General features: G+C 44.8%; 1 protein-coding gene across 1 annotated transcript; it reads right to left on the reverse strand.

Moving 5' to 3' along the window:
* Positions 1–6,343: 6,343 nt before the first annotated feature.
* On the reverse strand, positions 6,344–19,204 carry CNMD (chondromodulin). Its single transcript, XM_040055980.1, has 7 exons — positions 19,133–19,204; positions 18,756–18,890; positions 16,254–16,394; positions 13,085–13,198; positions 10,364–10,517; positions 9,002–9,204; positions 6,344–6,656 (listed from the first exon to the last, which is right to left on the reverse strand). The coding sequence occupies exons 1-7, from the start codon at positions 19,202–19,204 to the stop codon at positions 6,441–6,443; spliced, it is 1,035 nt and encodes a 344-aa protein (XP_039911914.1). The 3' UTR covers positions 6,344–6,440.
* Between the last annotated feature and the right edge of the window lie 1,074 nt (positions 19,205–20,278).

Genomic DNA, 20,278 nt, shown 5'->3' on the forward strand with positions numbered 1-20,278 from the left:
CTCAAGATGCCTCTTCTTGAACAAGGAGGTTGGACAAATGCACTTCCAGGGGTGCCTTCGAACCTCAGCCTTTCTGTGATTCCATGAGAGATGAACTCAGAAAGTTGTGCTAAATGTGCCTTGTCTGTGTGCTACTGTCTCTTGTGAGTTCAGAGATAGCCAAATGTTCTGTCATCATAGAAACACCATGAATTGCAAATACTGACAGCACCATGAAAGCCCCTTCATTCCTTATGAACCATTGGACACTGTTTAAAGCTCGCTACTTCTTGCTTTCCTGATTATGTGGGGTCTTCCAGATCGTTTGTTATTCTGCCTGTTGTCTTTGTATTGGAAGTGTTTTTTTCCTACAGTGTCAATTGGATGAGCTTGGTAAAATGGAAAGGCTGTTGAACAGGTGTTTTTAATAGGATGAGGGAAGTCTGCAGCTGCATCTCATTAAATGATGATTGAAAATTAAAGAGGAGGAAGGAAGGATATATTCTGTTCCTCCTGAGGAATAAGAACCTAGGTTTTACAGTGATGCTAAGAAAGTGCAGTGGCTTTTTTCTCACTTTACTATGCCTGTGCAGTAGATAGATACCAAGACTTTAAAGTCTCACCAGTGTTAAAAAGAGAGGGTTTTTTTTGGATGTAGACTATGACTACAGGTCTTGAAATAATTGCAGTTTGATGCACTGGGATCATGATTGTCCTGCAGTGCAAGCTGGGCAGTGGTTTCTTTTGCATCACTCCTGGCTTCAGAATTGATACGTGTTTTTCAAATTTGATAACCTTCAGAATAGAATGTTATCCCGCTCTTTGAGTGCAGTGAACTGAGCTGGATTGGATTTAGGAAGGATTTTGTGTGACCTACCTCTTGACATTTACTGAACAGTGTCTGCTCCTTGGAAGAGTTTCTCAAAGCGTATACTTGGGACATGTTTCAGTGAAGATTTTTTAGCTTTGGTATGAGGCTTTTCTTGACCTTCAGAGCATTCTGAGTAGCTGGTTGCTTGATATGTAGAACATTTGCCCATCCATATTGGATGCTACGATAGGAGTTGATTTGATTTGGAATAGGTGCTTGGACTCCATTCTCCCAGATAAGTGCTTTGCTGCTTTTTATTTATGCACAAAAGCATTTCTTCATTTTTAATGCAGAAGGCAGACAAATGCCTGAGTGCTTCACTTTGTCACAAAATTGGGTTCTTGTCTCTTGGCTAGCCTTGCTTTATAAATGTCATTCAGAGTACTTAACAGAGCTTAGCAAAGGCTTGCTGTGGGGAAAAGCCTAGGTAAAAATCTTTTAAATAGAAATTAAAAAGTAATTTGAAGATGTTTTCTGCCAATCAAGTTGCTCTTAGTTACTGGAGAGAACATAGCAGAGGTTCCTCTGTCTTTCACTTACGGGAAGGACCATGGGAGTATTATGTCAGATAAACACAATATATTACTGTATTAAGTGGGTACTGTTTCACTGCTTTGAGATTCAATTCACTTAGCTTAAGGCAAAAAGTAAAATAAAATGCATTGCTACTTACGTACTCTTGAGGCATATGTAATGCAAATAAAATGCTTTAGCTTCAGGCTAAACTTGTAGCAATCAAGTGGTAGAGCTCCCTGTCCATCTCAATCCTGTAAGCCAAGTTCTCAAGTCTAGACATAATTCCAGCATGTTTCTGAGCACAGGCAGATAACCTGTGTGTGTTTCTCCTTCAAGTTTAGGTTAATCAATAATGGCAGTCTTGTTGCCTTACAGGAAGAGGGGAATGTGTTGTGGGGGGAGAGGGTTTTTTTTGTTTGGAGGAGATTGGATTAAATCAGTAGGCAAAATTTCCTTAGAAAGCTGGGGGGAAGGTGCTTCATGAACTTTGTGAACAGTGTTATTTTATTCTTGTCAAAACACACACACAAAATGGTACCAGAAGCTGTAGATCAAGAGAATGGTAGTGGTAGCTCGGGCATTGAATAGAGGCTCTGAAAAAAAAAAAAACAAACAGTGACAAAGGGAATTTCCTTTGGGACAGGAGAGGGTGAGTGGAATATGTAGCAGCACTGATAATGAGTTGGCTGGAGGAAGAGAACTGCCTGCAAGGACAGAGTGGATGATGTTTTAATTGTGTTCAAACTGCTTGAGGGTTTTTTTCCCAAGCCTTTTGGTCATCTGTATGTGGTGGTGCAGAACTGTTTTATTAGATTTTTGTAAGAAGTTTATGTTATGGTTCGTTTCACTGTATCCCCAATTCTGTATCCCTTTTGTGTTGTCTGTATAATAAGGTGTTTTGTGTCAATCATCCCATACCTCACATGACAATGTAACATCCCCTCTGCCCCAACCCCCCTCTCTGGGGCAGTTTGTCTTTCACTCCCGGGGTCCCTCCCGGATTGTGGAATCTCCGGGAGAGGGCTTCAGGTGATAGGTAGCCTGGGGGAAATTCCTTTGGCTCTGGATTTTAGTGGTCTGAAGCTTGGGGGTGGGCACACCTTGTTACCCCCTGAATCCCCTGATTTGTTGTCTTTTTGTATCCTCCCTGGGACCCTCCCCCGCTTATAGGGGGTAGGAGGGAGGAGCAAAGTCTCTCAGCCACTGGGTTCTCAGCCTGGAAGCTCTCAGCCGCTCGCCTCGGAGATTGGAGATCTCTGCTAATAAACATCCTTTAACCTGCTAAGCTGAGAGCCAGCCTTTTCTCTTCTGCTGCTGTTGACTGTCACCTTTGGGTCCAGCTGCTAAGCCGAGAAGCCAAAACGAACTGGAAACTTTGTGTCTGTGTTGACCCGAGCTAGCTGGGGGTCAGCTCCCACCCTGAGCGGGGACACAACCGGACACATCTGTAGATAGTACTGTCTGGAAGAGTGAGACAGTTTCACCTCTGTGCTCTCATTTGTACTGATGCAAATACTGGAACAGACAGGAAAATGTTAACAGGTCCTATTTAATACCATAGATAGGATTGCTCTCTGCTCCTGCTCTCGAGGAAGATGCCTTCTGCACATTAAGGCTGCCTCTCTCATCTTTGGTATATGTGCTTGTGAAGGCCCAGTTTGTAGATGTGTGTTTGTAAAAGGCCAGCTGAGCCTCTCAGAAGCAGAAGATGGTGCTCCTGGTTCAGTCTGTCTTTGGACCTTTCTGAGCAGAGATTCTGTTCTCCCAGACATGTCAATCAGCAATCAGTTCATTGCCAACTGTAGTTTTATGCTTTGCTACCTTTTTTTTTTTTTTTTTTTTTTTTTTTTTTTTTTTTTTTTTTTTTTTTTTTCCCCTGCACTACATGGAACAAGTAGTAGATTAGTCTGTTCTTCACTGAAATTTTCTTGGAATTTTTTTTTGTGCTGCAGTAGGGGTGAAACATTACATGGGAGGTAGAAGCCACATTGCCCCCCTTCCATGCCTCCCAGCTCCTTTTTCTTTCTCAGTATGGATGCAAGTGGAGGGTGATTCCTGTATGAAAAAGGACAAAGGGTTCATGTGTTTTAAGTGGGAAGAAAGGGAACTGCAGATTTAGAAAAAGACTGCTGCCTTCCCATCACTGGCTTTCAATCTCTTTAACCATATGATCATGGTTATGGTTTCAATCTCTTTAACCTGTTTTACATCTCTTTTTCACAAGCCTGAATTTTATCCCCTTTTTCTGCTGTAATCTGCTCTGCCACTCTAATCCTCCTAGTAAAATCACATGGGTAATTAAGTCTTAAGGATAGTGCAGTGCTGACAAACATCCACCCACCTATGGTGGGAGACAGTCTTGATGACAAACTCATTCCTCTTCTCCTTGCATGAACTTTGGCTAAAGGAAGGCTTTCAAGCTGTTTTCTGCTGTCCCAGGGTCAGATTCATGGAACACCCTGCTCTATACTTCCCCAAAAGCTGATATATTGTAACCTCTTTAATGTGCCAAGGTGTTACATTTGTGATGGCAGTGAGAAACTTCAACACTGGTAGTAAATACTGTACAGTAGTGAAAGGATCACTGTGGATGGTTAGAGCTAGAGTCTGAGCCACAGCTGCAGGGAGTATCACAACATCTTTAAACACAGTTGGCTTTTTGGTTTTAGTGCTGTCCCTGTGTTGCCTCAGAACTTCTTCAAAATCAGATGTTACACTGAAGTAGGACTTTTTTTTTTTTTTTTCCAACCTTGCTGCAGCACAAGATCTTTACTTTTCTCTCTTTGAATCCGATATGAAGGTCAAAAGGAATTTGCTTGCTTGAAGCTTGAGTTGGAGAAGGCATTTTCTTGCCTATCTTTTGGAAATAGATAAATGTTATGGTCACTGGGGCTTTTGTGGTATGGTTTGTACAGTTGTGTTCTTGAGACATACATGCCATATGTGACAGCTCTATATCCACAAGCAGGATGCTTTTTTTACTTCTTTTATGCTTTGTGACTGTGTGTAGAAAGCAAATGATTACAAGCTTTTGTTTAGGAGGAATTAATTTCATTAAGTATGTGTAGACATGGAAATCACCTACAAGAAAGTTGGGTTTGTGTCTTCAGAAGGAGGCTGTTTTATTGGGGGACACAGAGAAGCAGATGACAGGTTACCTCAAGATTGAAAAGAGAGCAACAGTCTAGTTCAGACATACACACATTTTTCTCTCTTTGCTTCACTTGCTGATGCCCTTCCTTTCCTCTTCATACAGTTCTTGAATGAATATGTGAAAGAATTGTTACACCTTCTACACTGAAAAAAGCACAGAAAGCAACTAGGGTTTTTTAATGTATTTGTTTAATCTGCAGTAAAAAAAAAGGAAAACTGACTTTTCTAAGCATATGATAGACGTACTTCTAAAACAACATAATGATCAAGGTCATTTTCAGTTTAAAAAGCAGAAACTCAAATTTAACAGGCCTTGAAATCCCACTTTAAGAAGTTTATAATTTAAATATTTCAAAGCAAGTCTGTCCTTCAGATTAAGGGAAGGTGAAGTTTATACTAAAAAGCTACAATAGAAGAAAATACTGAATTCTATTCTCATCTTATTCTCATTTAACACTTTGCTTTTTAGATATGCAGTTTAGCATTCCACATGAGGTTGTCTTTATTTTCTTTAAGCCATGATTATGTCAAATTAATTCCTCTTTTCTGTGTGTCACGCAGTGTTAATAACATTACTGGGCTTGCAACATCTCAAGAGCTGTTTAGTCACAAAAACGAATGCTCCAGAAATCAAACTTTAAGAAAAATTGAACCATTTTGTTAATAAAGACGATGTAGATGGCTCCATAAACTCGGTGGTAGGGTTTAAGATGCATAGTATGGATAAAGGCGGTGTAATACTGCTATTTCTGTTTTTCAAGGCTAGAAATACTAAGTTGTTCTGCCTTTGAGAGTGTTTCAGCTTAGTACCTTCCTTAAAGATCTAGTATGTAATGGGATCAACCCCAAAAATTGCAGAGTTTGCCTCAGTAAAAAGGGTGAGGTGAGAAAGGAGAGGGGGAAAAAAAAAAAAAAAAAAAAAAAAAAAAAAAAAAAAAAAAAAAAGCCTTTCTTTTTTCTTCCCCTGGTAAACAGTTTCTCTTTTGGGCAAGGGATGTGAGCTTCAGCAAAGCTAAAGGAACTGGTGTGAATGGCTGCTATCCATGTGAAATAAAGAGGGGTTGTAATCTTGTGTCAAAAGTGTCTAGTTCAAGGATTTATAAATAACAGTGGCTGTTGTAGATTCTGAAGGGTCTTGAGACTCCTTGGTCCACAACTGCATGTAAATACTTTTGCTGTAGTAGCTGGATAGCAGATACTTGTTAGACACTACAGTGGTATCATGGATACAGGATTCTTGGTGCTGGGGCTTCTTTGATGTTGGGATGTGCGAAGGGTTTTGATTCTGCAGCCACGCACATTCCCTTCCACAGCCCCTTTTCCTGCTGTTTGTTTCCGATTGAGCACAATGTGTGCTTTCCCGTGTCCCCTGGAGCAGCTTTGTGGGAAAGGTATGCTGTAATTGGTTTATAACCATTCATAATGACCTGGCAACTCTGAATAGCAACAGGGAGCAACTTAACTTGTGATTTATTTAAGTAAGCTGCATGGATTAAAGGCACTCCCAAGTGTACAAGTTGAGATAGTTCCTTAATTGGACGTAAATTTTCACATATAGCTTGGAAAGACGGGTTTGTTTTGAAAGGCTGAGTTTAGATGTATGGGCAAGCTTTTGGACTGCTAAACCGATTGTGAGCAAAGTTTAATACTGTCTTTTTATGGAATGTCTCAGTTTTTTAATTCAGCAAGTGCTAGTATACCCTTGCCTCTTGTAAATCTAATGGAATATTAACTTGAGATTTTAATCTGCAGTTGGAATAGCTGACCTTGCTTTTGGTGCAGAAAAACAAGCTCTGATTTTTTAAGGCAAGATCGGTACCGCGGCTTTGGTTTTAGTCTTTTACCAGTTCATTGTATTCCTGCTGATTTTGTCAAGGCTCCAGTTTTGGATTGTTTCGTTTTTTTTGGTCCAGGGTTTTTCTCACACCACGCCCATGATACGAGCAACCCACCAGCTGCAGGGCATGATGATCCTGCAGGCGGTGCGGCAACCCTGGTAGTTGTAAGGCCACGGGTGGTAGCCCAAGAGGGGCTCGCAGATCCGCTGGCACTGGGTGTAACTTCGCCGGCACTCAATGCAGCACACGCCCAGGTGATCCAGCATGGGGTCAAAAGCCATCCCTTCACCTTCCAGCTGCTGGAATGTAAAATATTAATGTCATCTTGGTGCTCTCATTCTCACAGAATAGCAGAATACATCCTTGCTCCTGTTAACCCTACAAAGGGTAAAACCTGCAGTCCTGGGCCTGTGGAAGTTGACAAAACTCACACTAAGTGACCCATGCATCTTGCTTTATTATTTTTTCTTTTGTCTTGCTCTCTTTGGCAGAAGTGTAGAATTGGTGCAATCGCCCTTGAAAAATGGAAAGAACAACAGGCAGCTCTAACTTCATTATTTTTGTTCTACAGTCCTTGTAAAAGCTCCAGCAACAGTAAGGTCCTCCCAAACTTTAAATATTAGTCATGGAAAAGATTTCAAGATAGCTACTCAAATCTTTAAGGTGAGAATTCCTGAAATATATGATGTAGGTTTTATGATTAGTTCTAGTTTCTGTATTTTAATGCTTTTTACAGCATTTTTAGGAAACTGTTTCTCTGGTCCCTTGCAGTTTTCTGAGGATTTTGGCTCTTGTCTCTCGGTCTGGTTCCTTCCACCCCACCACTTACCAACGCTTAGGTGCGTTGTGGACAGTGAGAATTCTGCCTGTTCTGTAGGTGACAGTAAAGAGTTAAATGGAACGAAGCATGTACAACATACCTAAAAGCCTTTATCCTTCAAAATTCCTTTCCTCATTTCTGCAGGAAAAAAAAGGTAACCAGATATTCTGCTTTTGGAAACTTGGGTTGTTCTTTGCCCAGTGATGTTATTTTAAGAAAAACACAAATGCTGAAGTACCAGTCAGCTTTTTACCTGAGCATTTCTCATTCACTTTCAAAAAGTAGCAGCACAACAGAAAAAGTGACATAGAAAGGTGCCACCCCTTGTCTGGGCTTGTACAGGACACCAGTGACAGCTGGGTGTTTTTAGAGAGCCCAGCAACTCCTTCCCAGTCCTGAGAGCAGGGAAGATGTTTTCTTGGTCAGAATTCATCATCCTTGAATTCAGGTACCTGCACCATGAACTCCACCCGAGCTCATAATCTGGGCTTCACTTACAATGAGTAAAGAGAAATAGCTCTAGGGAGGATTAATGTCATCCTTCAGGAAAGGCCTAGAGCATTATTAATGGTCCTTGTCAGTCCAATGGCTGAGTCTCTGAGAAAGCCGGGCCATAGGCATCGGTGCAGTAGCTGCTGGTGAAGGTGAATCCCGCCCCGCAGGCTGAGGGAAGTCTGATGGCTGCATGTCTGCCCATAGTCCATTTGACCTGGCTGCCCTCTGGCAGGAAGAGCAGACTTGTGGCAGTTCTGCCTCCAGAGGCAGGGCAGCTTAGACCTCATGGAGACGGTCAGTTAGCTGTGAGGAGAAGCTACATTCCAGTGCCACTGCTGTTTTACTGACCTCGTGAGAGAGTCGATTTAGACCCACTTTATTTGGAGTGATTAATTTAAGTTTAATTAAGGGATGTCAACTCGGCAGAATGCTGTCACAGTATAATGATCTCCTGCTGTTGCATAAATGTCAAGTCAAAGCTGGGACTTACTTCCAAAGCAGGAGGCATTTATCTTGTGACAGTGTTGTATTAAAATGACTTACTCCTGCTGCACCAAATGATGGGTGTAAATTGTCTGGCGCTGGCGCAGCAGACTGGAAGGTGCCTTCTGCACAGCCAGTGTTCCTGCAGCACGGCAGAGGTGTTGGGACACAGCGGGGTGGCTCCTCTGCTCTTTCTGGGGGCTGCTGCTTCTTGAAGGGTGAGAAGCTTGATGACAGTCATTCTCCACCCACTGCTGCTGTCTCAAAACAGATTCTTCTCTGACAGGTTCTTGCTAGTCTAGGGTTGCTTAACCTCATATAGAAGAGGCTGAGAAAGGAATTTATTTGGCTGGACCTTTATCTCTTTGCAGCCAGACACTTCTGCTGTATTCTATTGTAGCAGTCATGTCTGGTACTAATTTCTTTTTGAAAGCATGTTCCTAGCTACTGGACTCTTTTCACGTAGTAAATGATGGGGCTCAGCTGTCTGATCATGACCAGCTTTGGCTTGTTTCTGGAAGGTGCTACCCTTGTCAGATCTCCAGTGCTGTTTCCATATGGATCTGGAAACCTCAAGAAGCAACTTGGCATCAACTTGCCTTACCCTGGTGACCTCAAGCACTTGTGGTCATTTCATTAGACTGAAATCTAATGAAAACTGGGAGGACAGTTTTGAGCTTCTTAGATGTTTTACCAGTCTGTTAGTTCCTAGAAAAGCTGAACAAGCAAAGACTGTGCAGATTTGAAAAAAAAAAAAAAAAGAAAAAAGACAAGCTCCACATTATCAGTGTAACCTGTCCAACACAGTCCCGGGCTCTGAAAGAAGATTACAGTGCAAATACTTACATTGTATGGGTTGTCTGGATTAAATGCTTGATCGGTTTCTTGTCCCATTGGCCTGGTTTCATTAGCCTGGTGGCCAAGCTCTTGAGTCAGCTGCACGGTACGTGACCTGGAATTTACTTCCTCAGAAGCAGCTTCCAAATCTTCCTCATCGAAGTCTGATTCTGATTGGCGCTTGTTTCTCTTCATTTCTCTCCTTTGGTTATCTGAAGAAGTAATCACCAGAGGACAATCTTACCTTGAGTGTGTCCTTGTAGTTACCTTATATTTCAATAATTTCTTTAAATATTAAAAAAAGGAGAGGATGGAGGGCAGAGAGCCAAAACTGCCTTGGCAAACTTGGTGTGCATTGCCATGGGAGTTGCTTGCCTTCCTCCATTGTGTCTGCAGCCAATGTCAGTCCAAAGCAAAGGTATTTGCCTTTCCCTGCTCCCTCCTCTCCTTGAGGCAAAATGTCTGTGATGAGATTTGTTGGGTGTTTTTTGACCCAGCCTGTAGTCACTGATACTAACCCAGCAGCAGTTTCCACCACCAGCAAGACATCTGACTTTTTAAAAATGCTTTTTTGGCGGGATGGTGCCCTGCTCTCAAGGACATCTGGTTCTGGACAGCTTTGATACTGTTCTTTTGTTGCCCAGTGGGATATGCAAGATCATGAAGGAAAGTGGAAAATATTGGTAGCTTGGATCCACAGGTGTTCTGAAATGTGGTAATTTTTTTTTTTCCAAACGTATTGTCCCACCCATGTGTTCTGATATTAACTGGACGAAGGAGGAATAAATATTTTTGAGCCTTCTCTCCTCCTAGGCCTGGAAGTTACCTGGAGGAGTTGCATCTTCTTGGTGGCTCCTGAACACCTTTGCTAAGCTTGCCTATGGCCCCAAGTTCATAGCTGGGGCTGCCCAAGAGTCTCATAAACCATCCACCAGCTGGCTGGCTTAAAGCATCTTCCTTCCACTCCACTGAATTCCGCTGGGGAAGCAGGGTAGAAAACGACAGGCTACGGTCCCCCAGATCCTGGCCAGTGTTCCTGCTACCTGGTGTCAGCTGCCTACACATTTGAGGGGCTAGCTTAAGCTGCTGTGTTGTCCTTCTCTAGAAGGAGGCTGACTTCTCTGGAAATGTTTCATCTCCTAGCAAGTCACCCACTTGGGCTATGCAAATTGTCTGAGTAAATACTAGGATGGAAAATATTTAGGGGATAAATTCAAACCCACAATCTTGGCAGAAACCCAGGAAGGCAAGGGCAAGAGAGGAAAGAAGTCTGGTTTTCCAGATGTGCTAGTTTCAGTAGCAAACCTGATGTAGGAAAGGCATTTAGATGAAGGGAGCGATAACATACTATTCAAATAAAAGAAACGTTACCTTTGAGATACGTTGGTCGCAACCAGAAAATTGGAAGATCCCTGCAAAGCTCTAAAATTTTGGGGCTTAGGAAGCTGTTATGCTTGATAGGCTCATCTGCAGCCACCCAGATAAGGGAGTTTTTGTCAAATCTCACAGGCATGATTTCATCTTCCTGCAAATAGAAGAGCATAAATCCTTTGCTGCTCAGTGAGCAGTCATGTGTCTGCTCGCTGTTAATTCTTGAGCACCAAACTGTATAATTATCCGCTGCAACTAATACCGAGCATCCTTCTGTGTCACGAATGTGAACGGATTGTGCTGAGCCAAAGCCTGGGCAAAGGCACTGTCAGCTTTGCTGGGACTGTGATTTCACCCATCTCACACCTGGAAGGCTTCTGCCCCACGCATGAGGGCTGGGTGTCAGAGATCTTTCAGCCCAAAGCACCAGAACTGCAGGTGGTAGAAACTGAAGATCTACCACCTGCGGCAAAGCAGCAATGAAAACCAGCAGAACCCAAGCCCCTCATCTTTTCTTATGCTCTGTTCTCATTTGACATACTCCCAATATATACATGGTGTGTAGGGGGGGTGGGGGGTGGAATCTTGTTCAAAAGTTTTAGAGAGGATTATAGCTTGAAAACTGCTCCAGCTTCCAGTCTTAAGTCAATGTGATCAGTCTGATTAAAGGTCTTGTTTGGTAAAAGCAATTCAATTGACCAAAAGCTTGAAGTGCAAGTTAAAGGAGCCTGCCTTTTTGAAGTGTACCCTGCAGGTTTTTGGTTCATATCTTCAAAGTAATGTAGGAAAACGCCAGTGATTGATTCTTTAAAGTTGTTAGTTCAAAGTATTATTTTACATAAAATGTGTAAGTATTTTAGAGCAACGGTGAAATATTAAAAGAAAACTAACTTTTGAATCATGAAAACCAGTATGATTTCAAAGTTAGAATTCCAAATTGCTTTCATAAAAGTCATCAAGACTTGTTATATAACTGACTAGATCAATTTATTCCCTCAAGTTGTTTTTTCTTTAGTGTGTTTATTGATTTATTTTGTAGGTCTCAAGTCATTTAAGTTTGCTATCCAATCTGTCTATTGCTCTTTATGTTCTCCCACTTAAGCTTTTATCAGCATCAGAAATATCTGACTCTAAGTTTCAGAAATAAAAATATCCTTTGTTTCTGTTTGAAATGATCCTGACTTGTGAGCAGCCAGAACTTGGGTATCTATGAAACTCATTTTGCTTAACAGTTTTTGCAGAAAGTGTTGTTAGGATGCCCATTGTGGGAAAACAGCATATGCATACTTTCTCCTAAATACTTCCATATCAGAGACACAACTTGGCCTAGAAAAATACATACTGCTTTGCCATTCCTGTACATCTGGCCTGGAAAATTGAGTGACAGGGAAAAGTTAATGTCTTAGTGGTAGCACTAAGTCAGCTGCTTGGTGCTTGCAATTCATTGCAGCAGTCACATAGGTTGTGCATCTGTGGAGAAGATGCACAAAATATAGAAAAAAGGAAACAGTTTTACTGCCACCAGGTAGAATTAGAAATAACTTTTTGATTATTTAGGGTAATGTCTTCAGGTCTGTGACTATTGTTTTTACAAAAAGATGAAAAATTCACACTTTGACTTCAAGCAATAGCGCTTATTAAGTCAAGGCCAGCTGCCTTTAAAATAAGGCAAGGCAGGAAAGATGGAGCTCTCTCTCTGGAATTCATTCAAGTTCTCTTTCCCATAATGGGGAAAATTCTGCCAGCTTCAGGAGGCTTTGGAACATTTGTCAGCTTTTCTGATTCTATTAGGAAAGATCTTTTTCCCCTTCATTTTAAAGCAGATGTTCAGTAGTCACAGCACCACTGCAGGAGGTGCAGCCTTAACAGCACCTCTCTCCCAGCTAATTGTATCTGCTTTTATTCTCCCAGGAGCAGAGCAAACACAGGGAAAGGGGCTGTGCACTCCTGCGAGTGACCAAGCCCCCCACCAGTGCTCAGGTTCAGCTGAACTCAAGTCACTGGAGCTGCTCCTGTGTGAGCAATGAGTTTGGGGAGCTGAGCTCTGGGAAGCTCAGGCTCTGAGCACATAAAGCACTCAGCTTTTTGGGCAAGTGTGAGGAGGTTTGGTGGTATCTGGGCTTCTGTGCTGGTTGTGATGCAGATTCCATGGAATTTAGTTAACACGTAGAATTAAGTTTTATGCTAAAAGACAAAGTCATATTTTTAAAAATAAATTATTTCTTCTGAGTTATTTTCTTTTTTGCCATGTTTTCCACAATTCCCTTTTACTGACTAGGGTGCTGGAGTTCATGCTTTTGCTCAAGAGCATTGATAGAAATCTGGGATCTAGCACAGTCCTCTGCTGCATTGACTAAAGCAGCTGCTTCTTCCAGGCCCTCCCTTTCAGCCTTGTGCACACCCTGGTCTCCAGCCAGGTGCTCTTGTCACAGAGGTCTCCTGTGGATCTGGTAGAAATCAGTCTGTGGCTTCCCCACTCACTAATCTGCAGCCTCTCACCATGCCCCTGGACACAGTGGCATGTCTGACACCAATCTTGTTTGTCTTACCTTTCAGGGACTCCTTCCAACCAGTCGGTGAATCCTCAGCTATCCTACCCTACGTTCAACCACCCTACCATGGGTCAGAGTAGCTTTCAAATGCCATTTTTATTTGTATTTCAGTACTTCCTTTAGGCTCTCTATATACAAAAGATTAGTTAAAAAACCCAGCAAACCTTACCAGCTCAGATGAGAGGCTCGCTTTAGCCATAGCATCAACTTCAGGGATGTGAGCTTTTGGCTGAGCTTTGATGTAACACTTTTCTCCTTCAGCAAAACGGATCCCAGTTATGCCCTGCAAAAGCAGAAGGCAGGGGGGTTGTGCATAGCCCTCCAGCTCCTCACCACCCCCAAGAAAGTGCCTCAGCTCTGCTAAAATTGCCACTGAATTTTCAGTCTGAAGCCTAATCTTATTTAAAACCAGAAGCAATAAAATGCTCTTCCTTCATCATTTTAGCTTCACAGTTTTGGTCAAGTTGGTCTAGAAGTTTTTGCTTGATTTCTGAAAGGGGGGTGTTTATGTAAGTGCTTCCATGCAGGCTGTAGGCTACTTGGAGTAGCTCTGTTAATGAATCAGTTGACATGATTTGAACTGTGACTTAGCACCTAACGTAGGCAGTCTTGAAGCTGTGTTAGCTGGTGGCGTGGTACCCTTGTGACACAGTTTTACAAAACTGTGGGGGCAGCTTGGTTCAGTTTGTACAAATAAGTGACTGTGACAGCAAAGGGAAGTTCGTGATGGGCAATTTGGTGCAGAAATCTGTGTGTGGGACTTCGTCTGGCCTACTGGGGTGAAATGCAATTGCATAAACCACAGATGTCTAGTTTTAAGCAAGAGGAGGAGCAAGTCTCCTGCAAGTGCTGGGATGTACCTTCCAGCCCTGTGCCAGAACCTTGGGCTTCAGCATTTTGCCATTGTCAGTAGTTTTTGTGTTTCTACTGTAGATCTTTGAGTATCCATAAAAGAATTCTCTTCTACATTATAAATTTAGATACCTTGTAAATGGCAAAACTTCTGTGTTTTTCATGTAGTTGCACAAGCTCCAGTCAACCACCTAAATATAATTACCTAGTGCCCTTTAAGTTGTGCTGATTTTCTGCCTGGCCTCTAGCTGCCAGGAGAAAGGGGCGTGGGTGTCAGCATCAGCCCTCTCATCTGCCTCAAAGGGGTATCACGGATGCCTTCGTGTGCAGTTTTGGGTGCCAGAGTGTAAGAAAGACATTAAACTGTTATAGAGTGTCCAAAGGAGGGCAATAAAGATGGTGAAGGGCCTTGAGGGGAAGCCCTACGGGGAGCAGCTGAGGTCACTCGGTCTGTTCAGCCTGGAGGAGACTGAGGGGAGAGCTCATTGCAGTTACAACTTCCTCATGAGGGAAGAGGAGAGGCAGGCACTGATCTGTGCTCTGTGGTGACAGTGACAGCACTCCAGGGAATGGCCTGAAGTGGTGTCAGGAGTTCGATATCAGGAAAAGGTTCTTCAGCCAGAAGGTGGTTGGGCACTGGAACAGGATCATCGGGGAAGTAGTCACAGCACCAACCTGGCGGAGACCAAGAAGCATTTGGACAATGCTCTCAGACACATGGTGTGATTCTTGGGAATGGTGCTGTGCTAGGAGTTGGACTCAATGGTCCTTGTGGGTCTCTTCCAACTCAGCACGCTGTGATTTAGCGCAGCACGAGACGGATGGTACTGGGGCACCTGAGCCATGCTCTGTGTGTCTGCAGGTCCTGTGTAGCTGGACACACCCCCTTGAAAACAAAATGACTACCAAAGGCAGTGAGAGAGGGGATGGCTATGCAAGGATGGGTGCATTAGGACATTAGGCTTTGTGGTGTACCAAGTGTGCTACGAATACCTTATATTGTCAAACCCAAGCCTTTTCTGACCATGCAGTCATTCCAGCAGTGCCAGTCAATCCAAAACTGCTAATGTAAATACCAGCCTGTTGGGAGCGCATCTCTTCAGCTGCTCTCTCCTTTGTGTGTATTCTTGGCTGAAACCCCAAGTGGCGTCATCCCTTTGCTGAGGTTGTCCCTGGCCCTGTGTAATTACAAACAGGCACCGTCCCTGGGAGGTCCCTTTAGCTGGTTGGTGTTAGAAGCTGACTCGTGACCTGGTTGTGGCTGGCAGTATCACACCAGCAACACACGTGGAGGCAAAATGTGCTCAGCATCCCTCCAGTGCACTGGTGCTTTTGTGCAGATGTGAAATGGCAAAGGCAAAGGAGAAGAGCTCGCTGTGGATGCTCTTACTCAGCTGCTATTAATGTTGCTATGGTGATGCTAATGAGAGTTGCATAAAGGCAGAACCACAGCTGTTGGGAAAGTTGGGGTCCAGCATCTCCTGGCACGGATTTGTTTGTTCTTGCAGAAAAGCCAAAGAGCTGGATTTCCTTGCCCTTCTAGATCCAGCAAGGGAAAGTGGCTGCTCCAGAAGCAGAGATGCTTTCTAGCAGCAGCATCTTTATTTTAGGTGCTGCTTTGACTTACGGAGGGCTTAACTCTGAAGCTGGGTGTTTTGCACCTGAGAACATTTAACTGCAGGGTCTGGCCCCTGTAAATGGGTTTCTGCAGCATCACATAGATGTACCTTAGCAGCTCAGGGCTGCTCACAGACCCACTCTATCCGAGCTGCTGAGGTTCGGCATCTGTTTGGCATCTGTTAGTCCAGGCCCTGTGCTGAGCAGCCACAGGTTGCTGGGGTGCCCAAGTGGGTTTGCTGTCAGCCCAAGTGGCCAGCACCTGCATAAACTGAGCTAAATGCCTCCATCCTCTGCCCTTTGATGAAGCCAGGCCAAGCCACGGAGAACAGCTCCCATCCTTGGCCTCAGGGCAAAGGAAGCTCCCCAAGTAAGCACTGTAGAGTGGTCTCTCCTTGAAGTCTCCTTGGTTTACTGTATTAACCCTATGCTCCTCAAACAGCAATGTTTGGGCCAGGTGTTTTTGCCAGTTCAAGCCACATGAAAATTGTGCGAGGTTTGTGTCGCAGCCTAACAGAATGTTTTTCTAGTAAGACCCCAAGGTCACATGTCACAGTTCTGCGCAGTGGTTTGGAAATGCAAAGTATTTACATGGAGCCAAACCTGATGCAGCCTAATCCACACCACTTCCTGAAATGGTACCTGGCATGGCTGATCTCCAAAAACCGCTTAGATTTTTGTTTTGGGGAAAACTGCCGGTCTCCCTGTGAAAGCAAGCCAGGAGAGCAAAAATATTTGTGTGGATGGTTGAAGGCTGGAACCTGTGACTGACTGGGGCAGAGAAGTCAGGGCAGGGCAGGGCAGAGCAAGGTGTCTTTAAGAGTGCAGAGCTGGAGTGTGTTACATGAAGGACCAGTGGCACTACTTACGATCTGAAAATCATGGACTTCAACAGCTTCTTCACTCCCGCTTCCTGTTTTGAACGTCTCTAAGTTGTTTCCAGCATCTATTTCCATTGATCCATCTTGTACTTTTCCATTAATACTCATAGTGTAGTGAACGTTGTACACCTGGAATCAATAAAAGAGCGGTAGCACATGCCAGTAATTACTTATTGCCTTCCTCCTACACCAGGCAATGGGTCCATCTGACTCTCATATCCCTATTTAGCTCCTAAATTTTGCTGCTGCAGGCATTTGATAACGCTCCAACAACCACCACTCACTGCTTCGTCATTGGGGCAGGCTGGCAGTGGGGCAGCCAGCCCGGAGAGGTTGATCAGTGTCCATCCTTGGAAGTTTTCAAGGCCTGACTGGATAAAGTACTGAGCAACCATCTCTGACCCCACAGTTGTCCCTGCTCTGAGCATCAGGACTAGAGACCTGAGATCCCCCTTCCAGAAACAATTTGGGGTGAGTCCACACCCATGTTCACCCTGACCTAAAAACCATTTTCTAGGACATTTTAGGAATTGCTTGTTATGCTGGCATGATTCCCAAAGGACAGCAGGTGTGACTGTCCTACTCTGAAGGAGGCCAACCCCTATTTATCTCTTAGGATGTTCTGCTGAGGCACAGGAAAACAGGTTCCTCTTGAATACGAACATACTTCCCAGCTTGTAATGGATGTGAACTTTGTTTAAATTGGATGTGAAGTTGTATAGACTCGTATTTTCCTTGTCAGCGTATTTGCCCTTATCCTATTTTCAATGAGGAGAGTTACAGCGTGGCTTGTATTTGCTGGAGGACCACAATCTGTGGAGGGGGTTTGTGATTCTCTTGTGCAGCTCTGCTAAAAGTGCTGCGCAAGCAGTTTATTTTGAGTCTTAAAAAAGCTTTTACAGCATTTTAATGAAAAATTTACACTGACAGCTAGAGACAAATTTCTTCTTCTCTCACCTTCGCTCAAGGAAGTCTAAGGTGCTAAAGATTTATGGTTCCTCAGTTAGACACAGCCACTCCCATATTTCTGCTTTCTAGGGCTCATGTTGAACGTGGTTCGTGAAACCAGACCAGTGTATGTGGTCTCCTCCTGATAGGGGCTGAGCTAGAGTTAAGACTTTGATACTCCTGCCAGTTAGGGAAGAATTTAAAGATATAAATTAAACCCAAGAATTTAAAATTTGCCTTAGTTTTTAAATTAATGACTCTGGATGTAATTTTTGCAGTTGCTTCCTAAAAGTCTGGAAGTCAAGTGCAGCTTTCTGAGTTTGAAGGCAGCTTGGAAAAATAACTCTCAGCTTTCCCAGTGTCTTCACCTAGAAATCACCTTTGAAGCTTAATAAAAAGTGTGAATGTGACATATTTTGTATGGCTGAGTTTAGATGACAGGAGCATTAAAAAAGGGAAGCATTGTCCTGTATTCCACAAATGTACCCACCTGCTCAGAGCTGAAAGCACAGTCAGTCCTCTGCCTGTGTCACCATTTGCATCCCTCTCCCTTTTCAAAAGCTTAGAGAAGCACGTGGTTCTTGCAGCATGTCTTGGAGGTCAGCAAAGTATCCTGTCTTTTTGCTGTAAAATCTTGTACTTTTCTTACTGGTTATCTGAATTATCCCTGTGTGTAGGGGTGTATCTCACAGGGCCACCTTTACTCTGGCTGCTGGAATCCACACAAGGCTCTCCTTGATGAGGGCTGGCATGTGGCCGGAGGCAGTACAAAACTTCTTCCAAAGTAAATTCAAGGGTACTAATTTAATTTATGGAGAAAGTTACATTCATGTGTGTACCATCACGTTTCAAATATGTTTTAAACACAAACTCTGTGTAAAGCAAAAGAAAAGTTCATCTGTAAACATGTTCTAATGCTCTGAAGTTTGGGTCTTTAACTGATCACCAGCTTCTCAGTTTCATTCTTTGCATAAAGCATTTCTCATGTACCCCAGAAACTGTATATAATAAAACTTAACTTTAAAAATTGCTCCACAGCTGCAAACCTAAGTGTATGCAGAGTCATACAAAGCACCAGAACTAATGGTGCCTGTTAATGGGTTAATTATAGCATTACATACTTGAGGGCCAGGTAGAATCTGGACCAAGAATGCAGATGCTGAAAGAATTTACACATTTCAATGCTTTTTTTGTCCTGAGAGTTGGACTTTGCCCAGGATGTGAATCCCTAGGGACTTGTTGGGCTTTGAGTTCACTGAGGATTTGTGAGTAGAAATCAATGTAGAGTCTGTGCTCTCAAAGATGTGTTTCGCGTTCGCTAATAAATGTACTTCCAGGAAGCTCCATCCACACAGCCACCAAAGACAGCGATTGTAGGTTTGGGTTTTTAGGTGTTTGGGATTTTTGGAAGCATGGAAAAATCCCTGTAAGTCTCCTTAAACGCCTCTTTATAGACCTCGCAAGAAGCGCTTCCAGCCCGTGGCTCTCCCTCCGTACGTGCGAGAGCTCCCCGCCCACCCGGGCCCGGCCCGCCGCGCTCACCTGCCGCTCCGTGGCTTTCCAGAAGTAGAAGGCGCCGATGGCCCCGGCCAGCAGCAGGAGCGCCCCGGCGATCAGCACCGCGGCCCCGGCCTTCAGCAGCCGCCCCGGCCCGGGCGGCGCGGCCGCCGCGTACGCCTGCGGAGAGCGCGGGTGGGAGCGGGCAGGGACCGGGACCCGCCCGAACCCATCCGCCCTGACCCGCTTTGTCCCGATCCGTCCCGTTACATCGCGACCTGTCCCCACCCCACCCGTTCCCTACCGTCCCAAACCATCCCGTCGGGTCCCGACCCGCTCCGTCCCGTTCCATCCCGACTCGTGTCCACACGCTTTGTCCCCATCCCACCCTGTCCCGCCCGGTGCCCGCCGGCAGCACTCACGGGAGGCAGGCACAGCTCCACATCGTCGGGCCCCGCTCGGGCGATGGGCACCTTCTCGGAGCCCTCTGCCATGGCTGCCGCGGGAAGGAGACCTGCCCGAGCTCGGCCCCGGCCCCGGCGGGGCTGCACCGCCCCGGCCCGCCCCGCTCCCGGCCCCGGCCCGCGGGGAGGGCGGCACCGCCCAGTCCCGGGCACAATGAGCCCCTTGAGCTGCCCGGCGGCCGGCGGAGCTCCGCGGGGCTGTGCCCTCCTGCCCCGTAGCCATCCCCTCCAACAGACCCCCGGGTCTCGTCTCCGCCTTCCGAGCAGGGGCTCGGGGGTGTAGGGGACACGCACCCCCCGCACGCCGCGGCGGAGAGGAGGGGTGCCCCGTCAGACAGACGGCTGTCATTAAAAAAAAGCATCTTTTAAAATAGAACAACGCGGTAACTGATTTTTTACACTTGCCACAGGAAGCGGCAAGCAAAAAAAATTCACAGGTGCTGAAGCTGGCGAGCTGCGGGTCGGTGACCGCTCCTGAGCACACCTCGCTGGCTGGCACAAGCCGACAGCCTCCAGCTGACCACCTAGGAAAGGGAGCAGCAAGCGCAGGCCTGCTGCAGGCTAAGTGGGGGTAAAGTGAGGGAGGGAGTAATTTAACCTTTATACCTCAAGCAGATGTATCCCTAGGATTTCTTCTGTTTCCTGTCACCATGCTCAGCTTTTTTTTTTTTTTTTTTTTAAGTATCTGAGGTATGGTAGGATCATAAATGTTGAGGGGAAAGAATATTTATCTGCAGCTGTTGGCTCATTCTAACACTGTATATGGCAAACTTTGAAGGCTACAATGGGCTATGTGTGTCTATCCAGGTGTCTGTCCATGTCTGTGTTTCCTTCACGCCCCTTATGGATATCCTGCCTGTACGTACATTCACATGCATGTGTCTTCGTGTGCATGCTTTGATGCTGGAAAATGAACTGTGGTGGACCCCTTTGGGGCTGGTGGTGTCAGACACAAAGCACAGCATCCTTCATAAGGCTGGAAACCAAGATACAAACACCAGCTGCAAAAGGAGCATATGGGGGGTGGGTCTGAGCTGTGACCCGCCCTGCCCTTCTTGCTCAACGGCCCAGCTCCGGTTACCCAGACAGGCAGCAGTGAGGCGG

Source organism: Hirundo rustica, chromosome 2 (genome assembly GCF_015227805.2).
Source record: "Hirundo rustica isolate bHirRus1 chromosome 2, bHirRus1.pri.v3, whole genome shotgun sequence".
NCBI lineage: Eukaryota > Metazoa > Chordata > Aves > Passeriformes > Hirundinidae > Hirundo > Hirundo rustica.

What these genes read in the sequence shown, in the direction of transcription:
- CNMD (XM_040055980.1), bottom strand. Translation starts at nt 19,204, where the DNA reads ATGGCAGAGGGCTCCGAGAAGGTGCCCATCGCCCGAGCGGGGCCCGAC. An exon ending in CGAGCCTCTCATCTGAGCTG is followed by an intron (nt 10,518 to 13,084) that starts GTAAGGTTTGCT and finishes TTCTATTTGCAG; the next exon opens with GAAGATGAAATCATGCCTGT. An exon ending in ATCCAGACAACCCATACAAT is followed by an intron (nt 6,657 to 9,001) that starts GTAAGTATTTGC and finishes TTTACATTCCAG; the next exon opens with CAGCTGGAAGGTGAAGGGAT.